Source organism: Serinus canaria, chromosome 21 (genome assembly GCF_022539315.1).
Source record: "Serinus canaria isolate serCan28SL12 chromosome 21, serCan2020, whole genome shotgun sequence".
In the NCBI taxonomy this organism is placed as follows: domain Eukaryota; kingdom Metazoa; phylum Chordata; class Aves; order Passeriformes; family Fringillidae; genus Serinus; species Serinus canaria.
The window spans coordinates 7,475,899-7,493,130 of record NC_066334.1 but is presented as its reverse complement, the minus strand read 5'-3'; the positions used below and the strand labels follow the sequence as shown (position 1 = coordinate 7,493,130).

Sequence of the window (17,232 nt, the reverse complement as noted above, 5' to 3'; positions counted from 1 at the left end):
TCCCTTCATCTGAAGAAGTTCATGATAAAAAGGAGGAAATGTCATAAATTACACAAAATGCCAGTGTAAGCTTCAAAGAAAATGATAAATGATTCTAATAACTTCATGTTTCTCATTAATGCCTCTGTGTATGGGAGTTTAAAAGTGCTTAAGACAACAGAGAAATCTCATCTGACTTTTGAAAGCCCTTTTACAAATCCAGGATACCCTCACTCTCCCAACTGTCACCAACACTCTATCACCCCATGTGCCAGACAGAGCAGTTCAGCACCACCTGAACTGCACAGAACACCTGATTTCAGCCTCTACAACAACTGTTTCATCAAACTCAGTCCAGCTGAGAATCCTGCAGAAACTTTCACTTCTCATCTCTCTAAAATGTATTAAACCACATCCAGCTCCTATACTAAATGGAAATAAAATCTGATTGGCCTTTATGAGGAAGAAGATGCTTATAAGAAAAAGAAGAAAATATTGTAATTCTAGGCAGAACCACTTCTGAGTGGTTCTCTGTGAGTCTCAGAAGTGAAATTTCTTAAGGCAAGTCAGGCTTGCAGGACCTTTTTTAACCTTTTTCTACCAGACAGCCTCAACTGGGGATAAACATCATCAGTGGGATGACAGGGACTGTACATCAGAGAACAGGAGGAACAGCCTACCAAAGCCTGTAGTCCCTCATCTACTCGGGCCTAAAGCAGCCATGACATCCATGTTTCAAGAATTGACTCAATCTGCTAGACCACATAGGTACCACGCCAGCACAGAACACAGGCCACATTCCATATGGACATATGTCCAGTAACTGCTGGGTACAGGCGCTACTGCACCCTACTCCTTCCTATCTCCTATGGTTAAGTTTAGAAAAAAAACAATTAGCACAGAGGGAAGGGGGGCTAATTAACACACAGGAACAAACAAACAGTTCTACCAAACCATTTCTGCTCTTTAGTAATTATTAGCCAAGTAATTCATAAGAAGTATTAGTCCGGCCACAGTTTCTCTGCGCCTCCATCTCTCCACCCTTCCTCTTCTCCCAGTCAGGGATTTATTAAAATTAAACAGATTAGATGGAGCTCCTGATACGAAAAACTGTTCAGCGAAGCCTGCGGTGGGGAAGTGCAGAGCAAACACCAGAGACATTTGTCTCTAAATTGCTCTAAATACCTTCTGCAAATGAAATTCTAACCCAGCTGTGTTGAGAGAGAAAATGAGGACTAACTGGTCATTGTCAGCACAGAAGAAGATCAGGCAGTTATAATATTGCATGATATACTGGGGGCTAAGGATCTCTCGGCAACAATAGATTTTGTATCAGGTTACCCCGGGTAATCAGCACAGCTTTTAGGCTCAGCTTTCCCTTGCTTCATTGCTTCGATGATAGAGTTGAAATCCCCAAGCTTTTATGATTAATTACTCCCCGTAGGTCCACATATTTCAAGAAAAAACTCATGGTGCACAGCGACCAACAGGCTCCAAATTTTAATGTCATCCTGATGGCAGGGCAGGGCAAGCAACATCTCTACGTGATTGGAATGCCCTCTTAACTGGCACTAGGACAAGCAGCGAGAGGATCACACTCAAAATGATGTGCCCCTAAACTACTTGTCATGACATCATTGCCAAAACACAAGGCTGCCATTCCCTTCTCTGCTATTCAGGATGGGCAAACTGGTGCATGTATTCGAACTCTCCATCTCATGACTTCAGGTCTCAGGCATCTCAATAAGCAGCTCATAACTCCAGACAGAAAAATACCTACTTCTAGGCTTCCCTACTTTTCAAAGCTCAAGATCTTTAGCTCTAGAATTTGATGTACCTACAAGTATATAACTCCAATGTGTATGTGGGTCACTCCCCTCTGAAGTTTGGAATTTGTGTTTTCAGTATCATTTCAACATCTACAGTGCTCTACAACACAGGTCATTACCGTCAAGTTGAAATTGTTGTTATTTATGTCTTGTGGTAAGCAATATGGTCCCAGGACTGTAGCAAAATACAGACTGAACATCACCTGGAATGCACTGCAAGTTGTGGGATAAAAACCTTAGAAATAAAATAGGAACAAAAGATAGTTCCACTATGAGTCAGAAAGTAAAATAAATTTTCTGTAGGCAATGACCAAAGTATGCTGCACCTCACAAAGATGATATAGGGTTTGTCAGGATCTGTTCTATCCCTGCTATAGAAAAGGGCTAAACTCAGTCAGTAGTTTACCTTTTCAGCTTGAAAGTCAGGTTGACCCCAAGCTTGACCTTAACCTGACCTTGTTGACTTTTACCTGGTTCTTTGCCTCTCTCTGGCTCTCTTTTGAAACATTTGACCTTTTCACCCAGGGACTGGCCATTCTAATGCCAGCATCAGTAAGGTTTGAACTGACCAGCTAGTCCACAGCTATGAACTGTCCTCCTTGCAGAAAAGATCTGGTAACAGTTAACCAGAAATTTCCCATATGTCTTTCGTATTCTACAATTCCACATCTGGTGCAAATATTGCACTAGTCAGTAGGGAAGAAAAGAGACTGATATTTCTTATAAACCTCAGATCTTCTTTTGGGACAGACTAATTGCTTTGTCCGTAACATCTAATATTCCACAGCAATACATTTTGACTTTACATTAATTCATGGTCCCTCATTATCACCGAGATCACAACCTAAAGAGTTCATACCTTTCTTCTTCAGGAATGCTCTTCTGGTTGCAAGAGGACTTTGGCGGACTCGTGGATTCTGTAAAAATTTCACTGCTGTCACAATCTGAAGAAGGTAGGAGGATTGAAGAAAAAAAAGAGAGAAAAGATCCAAGTTAGGCATGGTCAAATCCCTATTTTATATTAGGCACTGTGGACTGCAAGGCAAGGCAAGACAGCCATCACATAGAGATTGTCTGGAGACAACACCAGCGTTCAGAAATGGTTCAACAAGTACCAGGGTTTGTGGTTTAACTCTAAACAGACAGCACAATTATGGTGCTTAGCCTAGAAGTTTCTTGTTTAATTACCTTGGGAGCAGCTCTACCTGTACAAAAAACTCCTTTAAGATTATTACGTGTTTCTGTTATTTACACTGTGATCTTCTTACCTAAGTAGGCTCCTGCAGTTAGCCAGCCCTGAATCAATGCATGTGATCTGCAACAGTTGGCTTATTGTAAGAATGCCTCCTTTCTATCTGACTTAAAGCTCCCTGCAGATTCTAAGAGATTAAGGCCTTTTCTGCCATCATTATAATTTATTGAAACAATAAATAAACCTCAGCTTCTCATGACTAGAGAAGAAGCGACTTCACATGTTTTGGATCACATAACAACAATCAAAAAAGTCACTTGGAATGACACAAATGGGTAGGCAAGTAGTTAAATTTATATTGCACACCAGCAAAAGCCACAGATGACTTTTGTCTACAAACTGACTTCTACCTCCTTCTTTAAGACAGAGCACCTAAAACGGAGCACTTATAGAAGCAAAGGGTAAAGTCTGGGATAATACTCAATGGCATCAACAACAATAGCACTAGATATTTACATTTCCGTTTAGTGCCAGTGAAAGGGATTTGATTTTTTTCTTCATATGGTAGTTCCATTTCCCACATACTTCCCTATATTGTTATACACATTATTACATGTTACTGCACCAGTGATTCCCTCCACTTTTATACAAAAACATCTGTTCTGATTGTGGCATCATAAGGAATAATGTGCTAACAGCACATCCATGTGAACTAGTGGAAGAGATTACTTCCCTTCTCTAGTGCAAAAATTAACCATCCTAATATGCTAGACCCATGTTATTCAGGTCTTTAAGAGTTTATCTTAAAATACAGTTTCTGGAATTCAGTTCCAAAAAGGTTTCCAAAACTTTGACAGCAGAAAAATAAGGGAAAATACAGCATCACTCCTGAAATCACTAAGTTTCACTTTGTGTTTGAATCAAACACTTCGAATATGCATTTCTGGTCAGAGAGCAAAGTTCTGATGGGTTTAATGGCACTTTCAATGTACTCCTCAGTGCATTCCATCAATGTTTTTTTCTTTTAAATTGCATCTCTTATTTCTTTAAATACATTAATCAGGCTAGTGTAGGCAAAACGGATCCATTGGACAATGCAATAAACATGAATTATCATCTATCCAACATGCATAATGGCTTAAAAATACATAATAGCAGGTGTAGTTTAAATGATTAGTTATTACACCTGTGGTGGGTCTGATTCAATTGGGGAAAATCATCTTTAATAGGTTAAAAGGTTTAGATCACCAGGCTTCCCTTAAAGTGGCTGTAGAGAGGGTATGATGGAGTACGCTGTCATTACTAATTCATTTAAGAAAAACATGGGGGATACAGCAAAGAACAGCATAAACGAGCGAATCCAATTTAAACATCAGGTAAAGCAGAAAACACCTTTTAAAAAAGCATGATAAATGAATTTGGAAGAGAGATGAAATTGACATATTTATTTTAACGGGAATTTGACAAAGTCCCAGCACACTTCAGAGTTGGGAGGATAAAATGAATGGGGTATTTTTAATTCTTTTCATTTTCTTGTTTTCCTGCATTTTTTCCTTAAGTTCCATTCAGTAATTTTGAACCACAAAACAGCAGAGTAAAAACCACCCCACATAAAGTATACTTTGGCTTCATTTATGTGCACTTGATCTGTCTCCAGCAGAAATGCAGGTGACAGGCAAATCGCAGATTTAAACTGTGCTGATATTGCTGTGCCAGATGCAGAAATATAAAGCGCCCAAACTAATAACCTTAAGATAATATGCTGAATAAGAAAGAAGCCCAAATGAGCAGACTGACAGACACGTGAACATATCAAAGCCACTCTCCTTCTAACAATAATTACTTGTTTGTGTCTTCAGACACTCCTTAACACTCCCTCCCATATTTAGTGAGATAGACACGAACGGCCTGCAGACCTGCAGTTCTTGCAAGCTCTTATATTTAATTATCAATTTTTAAGTATTACAAAACCTGTGAGAAATAAGCAGTATTTTTCATTGTGCTAATTCAATCACAACCATGTGAACATTTCATTGATTCTAACCCTTTATTAAAGCTTATTTTTGCCTTATAAAGATGTAAACATTTTGGTAGTAAATTTCAGTCCAAAATAAACTTCTATTTTATCTCTCCCCTGCATTACTTCCTCCATTATTCACAGCCTTTTTAATCTTAAAACAAAATGAAATTACAAGCAACAACAACCCCATAAAAAGAATCCTGGACATGTATTCCTCCCTCCGGTAATCCCATGTTTCTCATACTGTGTTTACATTTACCTCTGAACATTCGTTCCTATAGGCTGAGATGAAATGTCTTCATTTTTATAATTAAACTCGTATACACGACTAACTTACAAAGCAATTTTGGCCATGTCAAAATGCCAAGATTTTCAACAAACATACACAAGAATTTCCCTACCTTCTATGGATCATTTTCCTTGCACAAACAAGAGCAACTGCACTCCATAATTTAAACAACAGAAAAAGGAGAAGGAAGATGAGAAGACTTGCAGTCCTATGTACAGCCAAAAAAATCATGTGGCAAATAGCACTCTGACTCAGCTGCTAACATTGTTCCATACTATTTCTGTAGCATTTGTAACACTTCTCCAAATTTTTATGGTATTAGGACACTGCCAAATAATGAGCATTATATCACTGTGTTGATTCTTAGATTGCCAGCATGCACTGACAAGCAGAGTGGCTTTATCTAATGGATCAGGTACTTGTATTAAAGAGAGCGTATTTGGTTTTTAAAAAGCCAGTCAATCCCATAAACTTCCTTTCCCGCCACCACTTCTCCTGCAGTGACAGGATCCACAAAGACGTCTTTCTGACTGGGAAGAGATGGGTGGAATCCTGCAGCAGGTCATGTCCTACAGTTTGATTTTCCAGTTAAAAGATCAATGTCACTATTCATAGATTATATTTGCAACTGGACAAATTACATAAATTCAGGCCAAATATTCTGCTTCAATGTCAAAAATATAAAATAAAGACTGGAACTTTTATTGCAGATGCTATAGAAGAGCAGAGGGCTGGCAAAATTCTGGGCCAAAGCACAGCACTTGGACATTAGCTTAGCAGCCGAGGCCCTTCATTCCTAATTCCTCTCCCTTTTGTGTTAATGGGGAAGATAAAGACAGCCTTATTTCTTATTGTGCTCAAAGCTGCAGGGTTTCCAAGAAAGCAATCCAAGCTACTTTATCAGTTGCTTGCATTAAAAAAATAAACTATGAAATTTAAAGGACTGTGGCAAATGCCTATTCTCTACCAACTCAGAAATAAAAAACAAAGTAACAGAAATGTAAAAGATCTTTACCAATAAAAGTTACAAAGGATTTGGTAAGAGAGTTCTGCATGGAAAACAGACTCAAAAGCCACCGGGAGCGCAGCCTGTAAGAGCTCTAATAGATTTCCTAATACTGGGAACCCTCTGTAGGTTATTACTAAACAGCATTTGTTGATAGACTGAGACTTTGAGATGACCTGTGATGTAAAGGTTGGGTCTGAATTATACGTTGCAGGGGATGGTATTTTGTCTTTCTGAGTGGATCTGTATCTGTTTAAAAGCAACACTTCTTTTCATTAAGCAGAGGCGGCCCAGGCCATGAACTATGCACAGACAGTTTACATTACATGTGCGGAAGCAATCAACACTGGCAATATACATGACGTATGTAAAAGAAGTTGGAATTAATTTTTTTCCAGTGTATTAAAAAATAATAATATGGCAGTATCAACAAACACTCAACCTATTTCAGCCAGAGCAGAAGGCCAAAGCTATAGGGCAAATGGAACTGATCAATATATTAGCCTACAGCAACACCCCCTCAGTGTACGGCTGTATGTTTGCAAGGCTCAGAAGATTAAATTGTCTGTGAAAGGTTTCTGCACTCCTACTCTAAAGGAGATACCCAGAATCCTGTTAACAAGCATCAGGATGAAGCCAACTTACGTTTTAACAAGGGCTGACTTAAAAGCCTGGCACAACAGTGAACAAGAAAACCCCTTGCAACAGAAATGCTGTGTTTTAGTAAGAAATCAGTGCCCTGCCAGGACTAACTTGACAAATATGGTTATCGGTGGCACACGGAAATAGTTGCAAAGCAGCTGTTAATCAGGGAAACACATCATAGAACGCTGATGCCAGCACTCGGGAAAAATGCAAGGGGCTAATTATGAAGCCATATATCTCAGTAAGGAGGCACCGCTGCCGCGGCCCAGCCGCGCTCCCGCCCGGCGCGCCCGGGACGAGCCGCGGCCGCGCCGCGCTCTGCACCCGGCACTGCTGCGGAACTGCACTTGCCGCTCGTGAGGGAATAACTGCGGTCACTCGGGGGAGGAGCAGCGCTTCAAACCTCCCGGGATTTCACTGAGATTTAAATGAAAACATACACAACACCAGGAATTATTTCGGTTGAACCGAAATAACCTAGAAACCTACAAAGTTCGGCAGATCTCAAAGTTGGATGGAGAAAAGTTTAAAAATGCTGTAACAACAATGGCAAAGCCCTCATGTAAAACAGTGAGGGGAAAAAAAATACAGTTGAAAGCAAGATTCATGGGAGGCAGAAAAGCAAGATTCATGGGAACAAAGGCGAGGAAGAAACACACTTTGAGCCATATCTGAGATGAAGAACCTGAAACTAAGAGACTACAGAACAGCAGCCAAAAAAAGAAAAAAAAAACAAAACACACACCAAACAAATAAACACACACACACACAAAAAAAAAAAGACCAAAAATAGCCACGAAAAACCCCACCCAAAAACCAAAAAAAAAAAAAAAAAATAAGTAAAAAAGAAAAAACCAAGCCAAGGGAAAAAAAAAAAAAAAAAGGGAGGGGGAAACCCTAGGTGCTCAGAACTTGGACTATGAGTGACACCTATCTCAGCGGCACCCAGCTGAAGGGTGAGGAAACTGGCCCTGGCCGTGTCCCTGTCATGGGTCCTGCTCAGCCTGGAGAAACGAGCTTCAGGGGGAACCTTTTTGCTCTCTACAACTCTCAGTCAGGAGGTTGTAGCCAGGTGGGATTTGGGCTCTTCTCTCAGAAAACAAGCGGCAGGACAAAACATAGTCTTAAACTGCATCTGGGGAGGTTCAGGTTGGACACCAGGAAGAATTTGTTCAGAGGGTGATTGGACATTGGAAGGGGCTGCCCGGGGAGGCGGTCAGGGAAAGCCCGGACGCGGCTCTCAGTGCGCTGGTGTAGCTGACAGGGCAGTGCTGGGTCACAGGCTGCACTCCATGGTCCCGGAGGTCTTTCCAAGCCGACCCTGTGAGGGCGAGGCCCGCGGCCCCGGGGCTCCCTGACGGCCGCCGCGGCCCCGGGGCTCCCTCACGGCTCCCCGGCCGCGCGCGGACCCCGCGCGCCCCCTGGCGGCGCAGCCGCCGCCGCGCTCCCGCCGTCAGAGCCCCAAATTAAGTGTTTTCACTCAGTGGAAATGAAATGTTTTGCAAGATGAAACAGAAAGAAAATTGAGGTTTTAGGTAATTACTAGTTGGCATTTACATATCACAGGCTGGTTCAACACCTATTCATTTTCCTCTTTTATTTTCAATTTTTTAAAATTGCTCATTAAAACGAACACATGACAGGGACGGGGGGAAAAATTGCTCTTCCTCTTTTTCCTGAGGACTACAAAATCCAGATCTACTTTAAATACATTTATCTATAATTATCACATACAAAAAAGCCTTACTTAATTTACATGAATAGGGTGACCAAAAAAAAAAAAAAAATTAAAAATTATAAAAGCCAGGGGAAAACGCATGTGAGCTGTCAGTGTGTTGTGCCTGCAGTGTGCCGGGGCCAGGCTGGAGCGAGCAGCGATGGAGCAGCTGAGATCCCCGGTGTTCTGCCACCCTGCTGCCATCCATCCCACCCTGCAGCTCAGCTGGCACGCCGCGGTCTCGGCTGCCTTCCTCCCCTCCAGCACACTCTCCCCTCATCTCCTCTGCTGCTCCCACTACAAAGAAGTGACTCCACGCAGTCCCTGCTTTCAACTTCTTTGTTCCAGGAGCTACTCCACACTTCCTCCAGCTGCTCCTGAAGGCGTGACCTTTCCACCTCCTTCATTCACACCGAATAAGCCTTTCCTCACATAACCTCACCACTTCCAGGGATCCTGCTCTGCAGCTCCAGTCACGCTTACACGCTCTCAGCTCGGTGTATTCTCCGCTCAGGTTCCCTTTGTTCAATTAAATACATCTATCCCATGCAAAGCCCTTCATTCTCCTGCAGCCTTCAGCTTTTCCTTTAATTTTAACCTTGTGAAAGTCTCGTTTAACCCCATACAACGCATTTTAGGATACAATTTGTATGAAAAATGTTATATAAAATAAAGTTTTATTGTATCATATGTTAAGGACATAAAACATCCCGGATAGAAGTGTACAGGAGCTGACATGATAGACTAATATATTTTAAGGTCTATTGTGTAAATATGTATTTAGGGAATTCTAAAGCATGGTATTATTGACCCAAGTCTCTCTTAAAACACATTGATATATGGAGTAAAAACCCTTATGAAAAGTAGCAACTTCATCTGTGCAGTAGTCACCTTTCAAAGTGAAATATCTGTCATCTTCAGTTTTTTATAATTCGATTGAGAACACAGTGGACATCTTGACAAAATTCCTGTCTTTTTAAGAGGAATAATATTCAAGCTAAACTTACATGCATAAATCTAAAAAGAACCAGAAAGTTTTACACATACATTAAAAGAAACATATAATAACTATTTTAATTTGCAGAGAAAATGTGCTAGATAGGTAGTTTTTTACTTCAGAAATACACCTCCAAATGAGACTTCATAACATCAAGCTTAACACAATAAAAACTGTTACAGGGAAGTGATAAATGCTGGAAAAACATCTTATAAGAGATATGAGCAGAAGTGCAAACTAAATGTATTAAACTGATAATGCGGCCATAATAAATTTAACCAGTGAGCAGCATGAACCTTTTTTCTAGGGTTCTAACATTTTAACTTTTTATTGAAGAGAAATCATCTCACTTTCAGAGGGAAAATAAAGTTTAAATATCCCTTTTTGTCCTTCTGCCTAAGCTGAAATTGCAAGCTGTCTGCAATCGCCAGTACCACCAAAGAAGGAATTGCAGCGAGATGAGCAGGGTGGGGGTGCGGGGGTATCGCCTGCAATCCAACTGGCAGCAATTATTTGAAGTTGTGTTTACACCAGGAGGACAGTACCGCCAGCGCCGAGCCGAGGGTGGGACAGGGACCGAGAGCAGAGCTGTCTGACAGTGCAGGTGACAGAGCTGGGAGAGCCGTGACAAGGTCACCAAACCGACCCCACAGGACCCACGAGAGACGCCAGACAGGCGCTCAAAGCTCAGGAAAGAGAATCAGCTTTTTATCACTTTCCATGACAGTACCCAATTTCCACAACTTGCTTCTCCCTCTTGCAGGAGGAAGCTTAGGGATCACTGGGGCTGTGCTGTAAAATTAATGCTGTTTGAGCACAGTCACTCCAAAGGAATGCAGCAACCTAGTGTCCAAGATGCTCACTACAGCAGAACTAGGACCAGTCCCTGGCTCCTCAACAGAAAAAAAATGTGTGATCCAGGTTCCAGGAGAGCAGATGACAGCACCTCCAACTCTCACCTTCCTCACTCCTCTCTCTATCCCTGTTGCCATTACTGCAGAGCTCAAATACAGCAGCTTTCAAAAGAAATCCCTTTCACCCTGTTCCCTTCACATGTGCAGAACGTAAAAACCAATGAAGCTGTAATTTATTACGTTTTCATTCTTTTGACTGCAGAGCAGACAAGGACTGCAGGACATTCATTCACGTGGTAGGGAGCTGGAGAATGATGTGAGGATAGAAGTCTCTATCACATCTAACAATTGTGCCCCAGTACTTAAAATCACTATTGAATGGGAGAGTCCAGAAAGCTGAAAAAAGCAGAGATGCACCAGAACGGAAGCACTGTTCACACTTACTCAGATTCTTCTAATTCCACAGTCAAGGGACTGGACAAATCCAGAAATACAACGGTTTAGATTGAGTCCAAGAGGATCAAAAGTAGAACCCATCTGCAGAAGAAGCTATAAAGATGTTTTAGACTGAAAAGACTCAAATGACAAGAAAAAAACAGCAAGTTACTAGTCCTCAAACCTCCTGTTTCAAGAACCCCATTTCACAGAATTTTTAAATCATAGGAAATGTAGAATAGAGAATTAATGTTTTCCTTTCAGCAATAAAGCCCAAAAAAATTAGGGCTGAAGTCAGGGGGCTGTGATAACATTAGGACAAGGAAGATCTGAATGACAGAATAAATATAGGAGATACTGGAGGAAACTATCTGGATCATCAGAATCTAACACACAAAAGGTTTCATTTTGAAAACATTAAAGAAGCAGAAAATTGTGGAATTTGTGACAGGTGCACAATAAATCATGCAAACCACAGCAGTTGGGAAGAAACAGCAAAAGAAGAAGGACTTAAAATACTGTCAGACCTTTTTGTAAATTTATTTTTTACTTAGAGCTCTTTGGGACAAGAATGGGCTTTTTCCTCTGCATTTGCACAGTGCCTGGTGCTGGTCTGCAACTGGCCTCCTTAACATTTATTACAACACAAATAATAATAAAGACTGAGCAGACCACGCACTTTGTTCCTGCTGTTAATTGCCCCATTAAGGGAAAAACGAAGTAAGGGGCAAGAGGCCTGATTGGCCAGAGCTGCCCCGTCTGTGGGGACTGCAAGTGGAATAATTTTATAGATTCAAAAGCAGCTGCGTCTCTTGTCTTTGTCCGGTTCTCAGCAGAAGGGAGCTCCCATCACACAATTCCTCCTGCAAATCTAGCAACTTGCATGACCAGCCCCAAAAGCAACTGAGCTTCCTTGTCAATTCTTAGGTTGCTTCCTCTATAACAGGGGTGAAACACAGTAAAATAGCAAACATAAGGAACATTTCCATGGTAGCTGTCCAGACCATAAATATTCTGCAAACAATGGGCCCACTTCATTTTCCCCTGGGGTCAATCTAGCATTGTTCATGGATGTTACAATCACTGCTTGAAGAAACAAAGCATAGAAGTGTCAGGACAAATCCAGGATGCTGCTCAACCTATACAGCACTGGGCATTTAAAAAAATTTTGTGTACTAAAAAATCCAGCATACTGAGCACCTACTCTTCTTTCTCACAACACCTGAGTAAGATCCCACCATCCTAAACTGAGTTAAAACATCCAAGAGAATTAATACTAGGGAGAACTAAACTGACATCTGTGTGCTTGTCCCAAATTCCTACAAAGAAATTTGGGTCCAAAGCAGGAAGGCCTGAAAAATCAGAGACAGTTCAAAGCAGCACTTCTACTGGGTTTTATTTTTCTTAAACCTTGGCACAGCCAGCACATGTCAGGGACTATTATAATTATGCTCTTTATGTGCTGAAAAATTAATAAACAATTACTCACTTCAGGAAAAAAAAGAAAGCAGCCATTTCCTTGACAAATGCTGCAGAAAGCATCAACAATCTCTCTGAAATCTGGGTCCACAGCAGGGAATTAACACCAAGGGAAGAATGGCCACTGCTGCTACAGACTGGAAACCTGAGGCTGTAATGCAGTTTTCACAGGAGCCTGCACCTGATCCAAAGGAGCTACAAAGCATTTTTATATCTTTGCAACAGAAAAAAAGTACATTCAGTCTTTAATGCTGCTTTGGCTCAAGTACAGACCGGTCAATCAATTTCTATCAAGCCACAGAGTCCAAAATTCAGTGTTTGAAATGCACTAGTTTCAATCCCTCTAGGACCAAAAATGGCTTCTACACTGCCTTCGTGGCTGGAAAACCTCTGTGGTAGGAAGTCAAGCTCACCTTCCCAGGAAACCTTGAGAAAAATTAAAAATAAACACTTTCCTGAACAAATGAATGAGACAGCAAACATCTGGGACCTTGATAAATTTTCACAGAAATGTATTTACAGCCTAAATTTTGACTAAAATCTGCCGTTCAGTAAGTTCTTCACTAAAATACTGGCAAGTACTGTATTAACTTCCTTGAGAATCCATAGGGAACTTGGCACATTTGCACTGAAAGGCTTCCAATATTCTTTTAAAAATTAAATAAGCTAAATAAATCCCATATATCCCTTTTTAAGCAGACCCACACTACAGTCTTCTCCCCACCTTAAATCAATGGTAACCCAATTCAAATGCCTTAGAGCTCTGTCTGAGAACTAGTGGAGAGATCAACGCTTTTTATCTTAAGGATTATGGATCACTCCCTGGGTGACTAACACACCCAGCAGCCCATTAGAACCACCACAAAGGGCAGCTGCTCCTCCTCCCACCCCTCTGACTTGAGAAAGCAGCATATAAAACTTCAGCCCTTCACGGTGCAGTTCTTTGCCTGCCTGCCTTGTTTCATACTCTAAACGCACCAAGATTTATTAACCTTTACAGTAAAAACAAATAAAATGATGATGAAGTAAAAACACTGTGATGTAAGGGCTGCAGCTAGCACCGTTTATCTGTGGAAATCCAATTAGTGCTCAAGTGGCAGAGATACCTGGAAAAGTGCTCACAATCGAATCAAAAAAAGATACAAAAACATTAACCTGATGGCTAAAAACTCCACATTTAAACATTTAAAGTAATAAGGGTGCTTTTATTGAGTATTTTCTATATTTCATTAGGTCCCAAATTGACGAGGAACCCCAGAGATGCATTTCCTGGGCTTTTGGATCCTTAGATCAAATGCTTGACTTTGTTGTTGGTGCTGTAAAACACAAAGAGTGTTTCTTGCTAGAACAGCAAACTTCTTTCTGCAGTAGAAACTACAGCAACCACTGCACATCCAGGAAATGCTGGAAAGCCTGTGAGGATATTCTTTGATCTGAGATATTCATCCTGTACTCACCATGATGTGAGCAGAAATATTGTTGCTGTTGTTTGAATTATTTCTGCATGTAAGAATATCTGAATTTACCCGTACAGTTGTGCTCTACCAGAAACTCTTCCCTCAAAGCCATGGCCCCTGTCCCCTGGCTGAGAAAGGGGCCACACTGATGAGATGATTGCTGGAAAGAAAAGTACACCCTGCACACCTTGACGGGCTCCGAAAAGGAGATGGGAATGGAATAAATAGATCAGGCAAGCCCCCAGCAGCAGGGCCCTCAGATTAGGTCTGATTACAAGACTTACAGAAAAAGCACACAGCACAACATCCCTGCTGTGCCCTCTGAATACTGTGACTCTGCTGCTTTCTGCCAGCATTAAAATCACTTAAATTTATTAAAAGAGGAATCAGGAGAGAGTCACTGTCAATGAACAGAAGAGCAAACTTCTGAGTAACAAGCTCTCTAAAAGCACAGAACTGGAGACAATAATACTTCACAATTTTGGGAACATCTAATAGAACCTTCCCCACAGGTTAGCTTATGGCAGAATGTGGCACTTGCCCCCAGTACAGATTTCTGTGCACTGCTCTTAGGCTGTACAGAGGAGTTGAATATACACATCCAGAACTGACTGCATTAAATGCAAAATAAAATGCACTGAAATTCCATTCCAAGGTGAATTAACTGCATTAAAAGGAGCAAACTTCCTTGAAGTTTATACAGAAAAATAGGTTTTATTTTGTATTTTTCCATCTATTCTTAAAAGTCCGAAGTCTTTATCACCTTCGCAAGGATATTTCATGACAGATCACTGTCTGGATTTTTACTTAATGCTAATCCTTAACTTTATTTCTTTGTAATATTAATCAACTGCTCAGAAATAAATGTAAGACTCAAGAATATCATATGAACAACTTGAATATCATATGAGCTGTACTGGGTACCAGAAAAATAGTTATTTCCTGACTTTACTGTTTCCCTGGGCTGCCACTCCAACTCAAATGTTCTGAACAGACTGGCCATATTTGTGGTATTGCCTTTCTGCAGAGAATATTCATGAATTAGCTTTCATATGCCACAGAGTGCAACTTGTCTTTAGGGAGAAATTTCTACATCTCTTTAACTTTTGTGCTTGTAACAAATTACAAAGAGGAATATGATACCCAGAATTTGAACAGTGAAATATAAATGCTTATAAAATGTTTAACATAAAAAAATTGATGAAAAAAATCCTGTACCAAACAGATCCAACACAGCAACACTTAGATTCCCCTCCTCTCTATCCCCTGTAACCAACAGGGTGAAAATCAGTGATGAGAGACCTCCTGCTCTTGTCTGGAGTATAAAGAGTCCTGGTTTATTATTCTGCATTTGCATGTAGCAGCAAATGTGTAAATGTTTTAATAATACAAAAATCCCAATAGAGTGGAGGAGGAGGATAGGAAAGAAAGAAATACAAGGACATTTACCTTCTTGAGAGTGAGATAGAAAGGAAAAGAGAGAAGGAAGATGACACGATAAGGGACAAAGCAAGCTTTTCAGGGGTATATCTGGAAAAAGCTAAAGGAGAAATCATTAGGAAGCCCATAGTGCATCTACAGTGATACAGTGCGGATCAATTCATTTAACACTGCCCTGTACATTTACAGAAAAGTACTTTTGATATAATAAAGGCTCATAAACACACAGAAATTGGGTTAGACCTGTTTCAAATTCCTGCCAAACAATGGTTCAGAAAAATGAAGCTCTATTTTAATTAGCTCGACTCAAGAGTGATTTGATAACAGCAGATGCTGTCTGGATGCTTTCAGCTTGATGGGCTCCACATACATGAACTTAAGAGTGGCTTTGATGCAATTAGGTATCTCTCTCTCCTTTAACATGTGTTGAGCTGAACCAATGGCTTGTGTCTATTTAATGTCTTGAACTAGAGGGATATTGACACTCCTCGTCATTCTTCTCCAAAAGAGAGGAGCTCAAGTGAAGAGAAGCAGCTTATTTGGTGCTTACCCACAGTTCAGCAACTTGAGGACAGAGAGGAACAGGCACCAGTTCACTGCTCACAATGTAATATTAAGATCTTAACATTAGGTCTGTTTCTACCAAAAACCACATTTCCTGGCACGTCATATTTACAGGCTTGGTTAGTCCCAGTCAAAAAACCTGCTCTGTCAATTGCTGCTTCAACTCATGTCATTTTCTGTAAAAACAACAGGGATTCAATAATAATTCCATAGATCCCTTTCAGTCCTATATTCCCAAAAGATATTCCACAGACACACTGCACCCTTAGAGTGACTTCCATGCAGTCATGGCACTGCTCTCCACCACTTCTTTTTAGAGGCCACTTCTACTCCTGGAAATATTTGTGCATTGACACCTTAGAGGCCCCTTTCCCTTTCTGAAGAGATGTACCTGCCTCACTCTGCAGCCAGAAAGCACAGGCATTAGCTAAAGGACACATGCAACATAGGAGCTGCTTTAATGCATCAGGGACAAGGCTAATAGGAGGTCTTGATTTGTTAATTATCTGTCAGTTTGTCACAGCTGGGCTGCAAGGAGTGGGTGAGGGGGAATCTTTCTGCTTGGTTCTTTCTCTAAATGCTGAATTAGGCTGTCAAAACCTTCATCCCACCACAAGACGCTGTGAAAAGAAGAGCCAGACTATCCTTTTCTTCCTCCTTTTCCCAGCAGGATATGCTGCTTCAGATGCCCTACCCTCCCACCATGACTGCAGAAATGTATATTGCATATAGAAAATGACCTTCACACCATCACAGCATGCCCCGTTTAGTCAAGGGACATTAGCAGACCTGAGCAGGATAAATCAGAGAGGAAATCCCAGTGCCAGGGGAGCAGACAGGAGGCATTTATTTTGTAAGGAGCCCTAAAATTGCTACCTGCTTGAATCAGCAATTTCCAAGCAGGGTTTGGGAAGGCAGAAGGCCTGGCCACTGTGAGAGCAGACAGAGAGATATACATGGAGTTACAGAGATAAAAAGGTGGAGTAGTGTCAAGATTCCCTTTCTTCTTACATCTCTGCCCCACGTAATCCTCTAAGTAGAGGGGAAAGTTCAGGCTGTGAAATGGGATAACGTATGGAATACCCCCATGGAGACAAAGCTAGTAAAGCAGAAAATACAGCAGTAGAATTTGCCATAAACGCTTATACCTCCTAAATCCAGCTAAACATGGCTGTTAAGCCATGAGAGCCCAGGGAGATCCCCACCCACTCCTCTGCTTTCCCTGCAGGCCACGTCCAGAGCATCCCATCACTCGAGTCCTTTCCTCAGCAGGATTATGAAAAATCCCCTGCAGGAGCTTCCCACATCCAAGAGACACACCCCTTCCTA

At 41.1% G+C, this 17,232-nt stretch overlaps 1 protein-coding gene across 1 annotated transcript in view; it reads right to left on the bottom strand.

The window, feature by feature from the left end:
• Positions 1-17,232, bottom strand: part of PEX14 (peroxisomal biogenesis factor 14) — a 67,514-nt gene that overhangs the window by 32,501 nt on the left and 17,781 nt on the right. Inside the window, 1 exon segment of the mRNA XM_030232559.2 lies at positions 2,668-2,752. Coding sequence (XP_030088419.2) covers positions 2,668-2,752 — 85 coding nt within the window.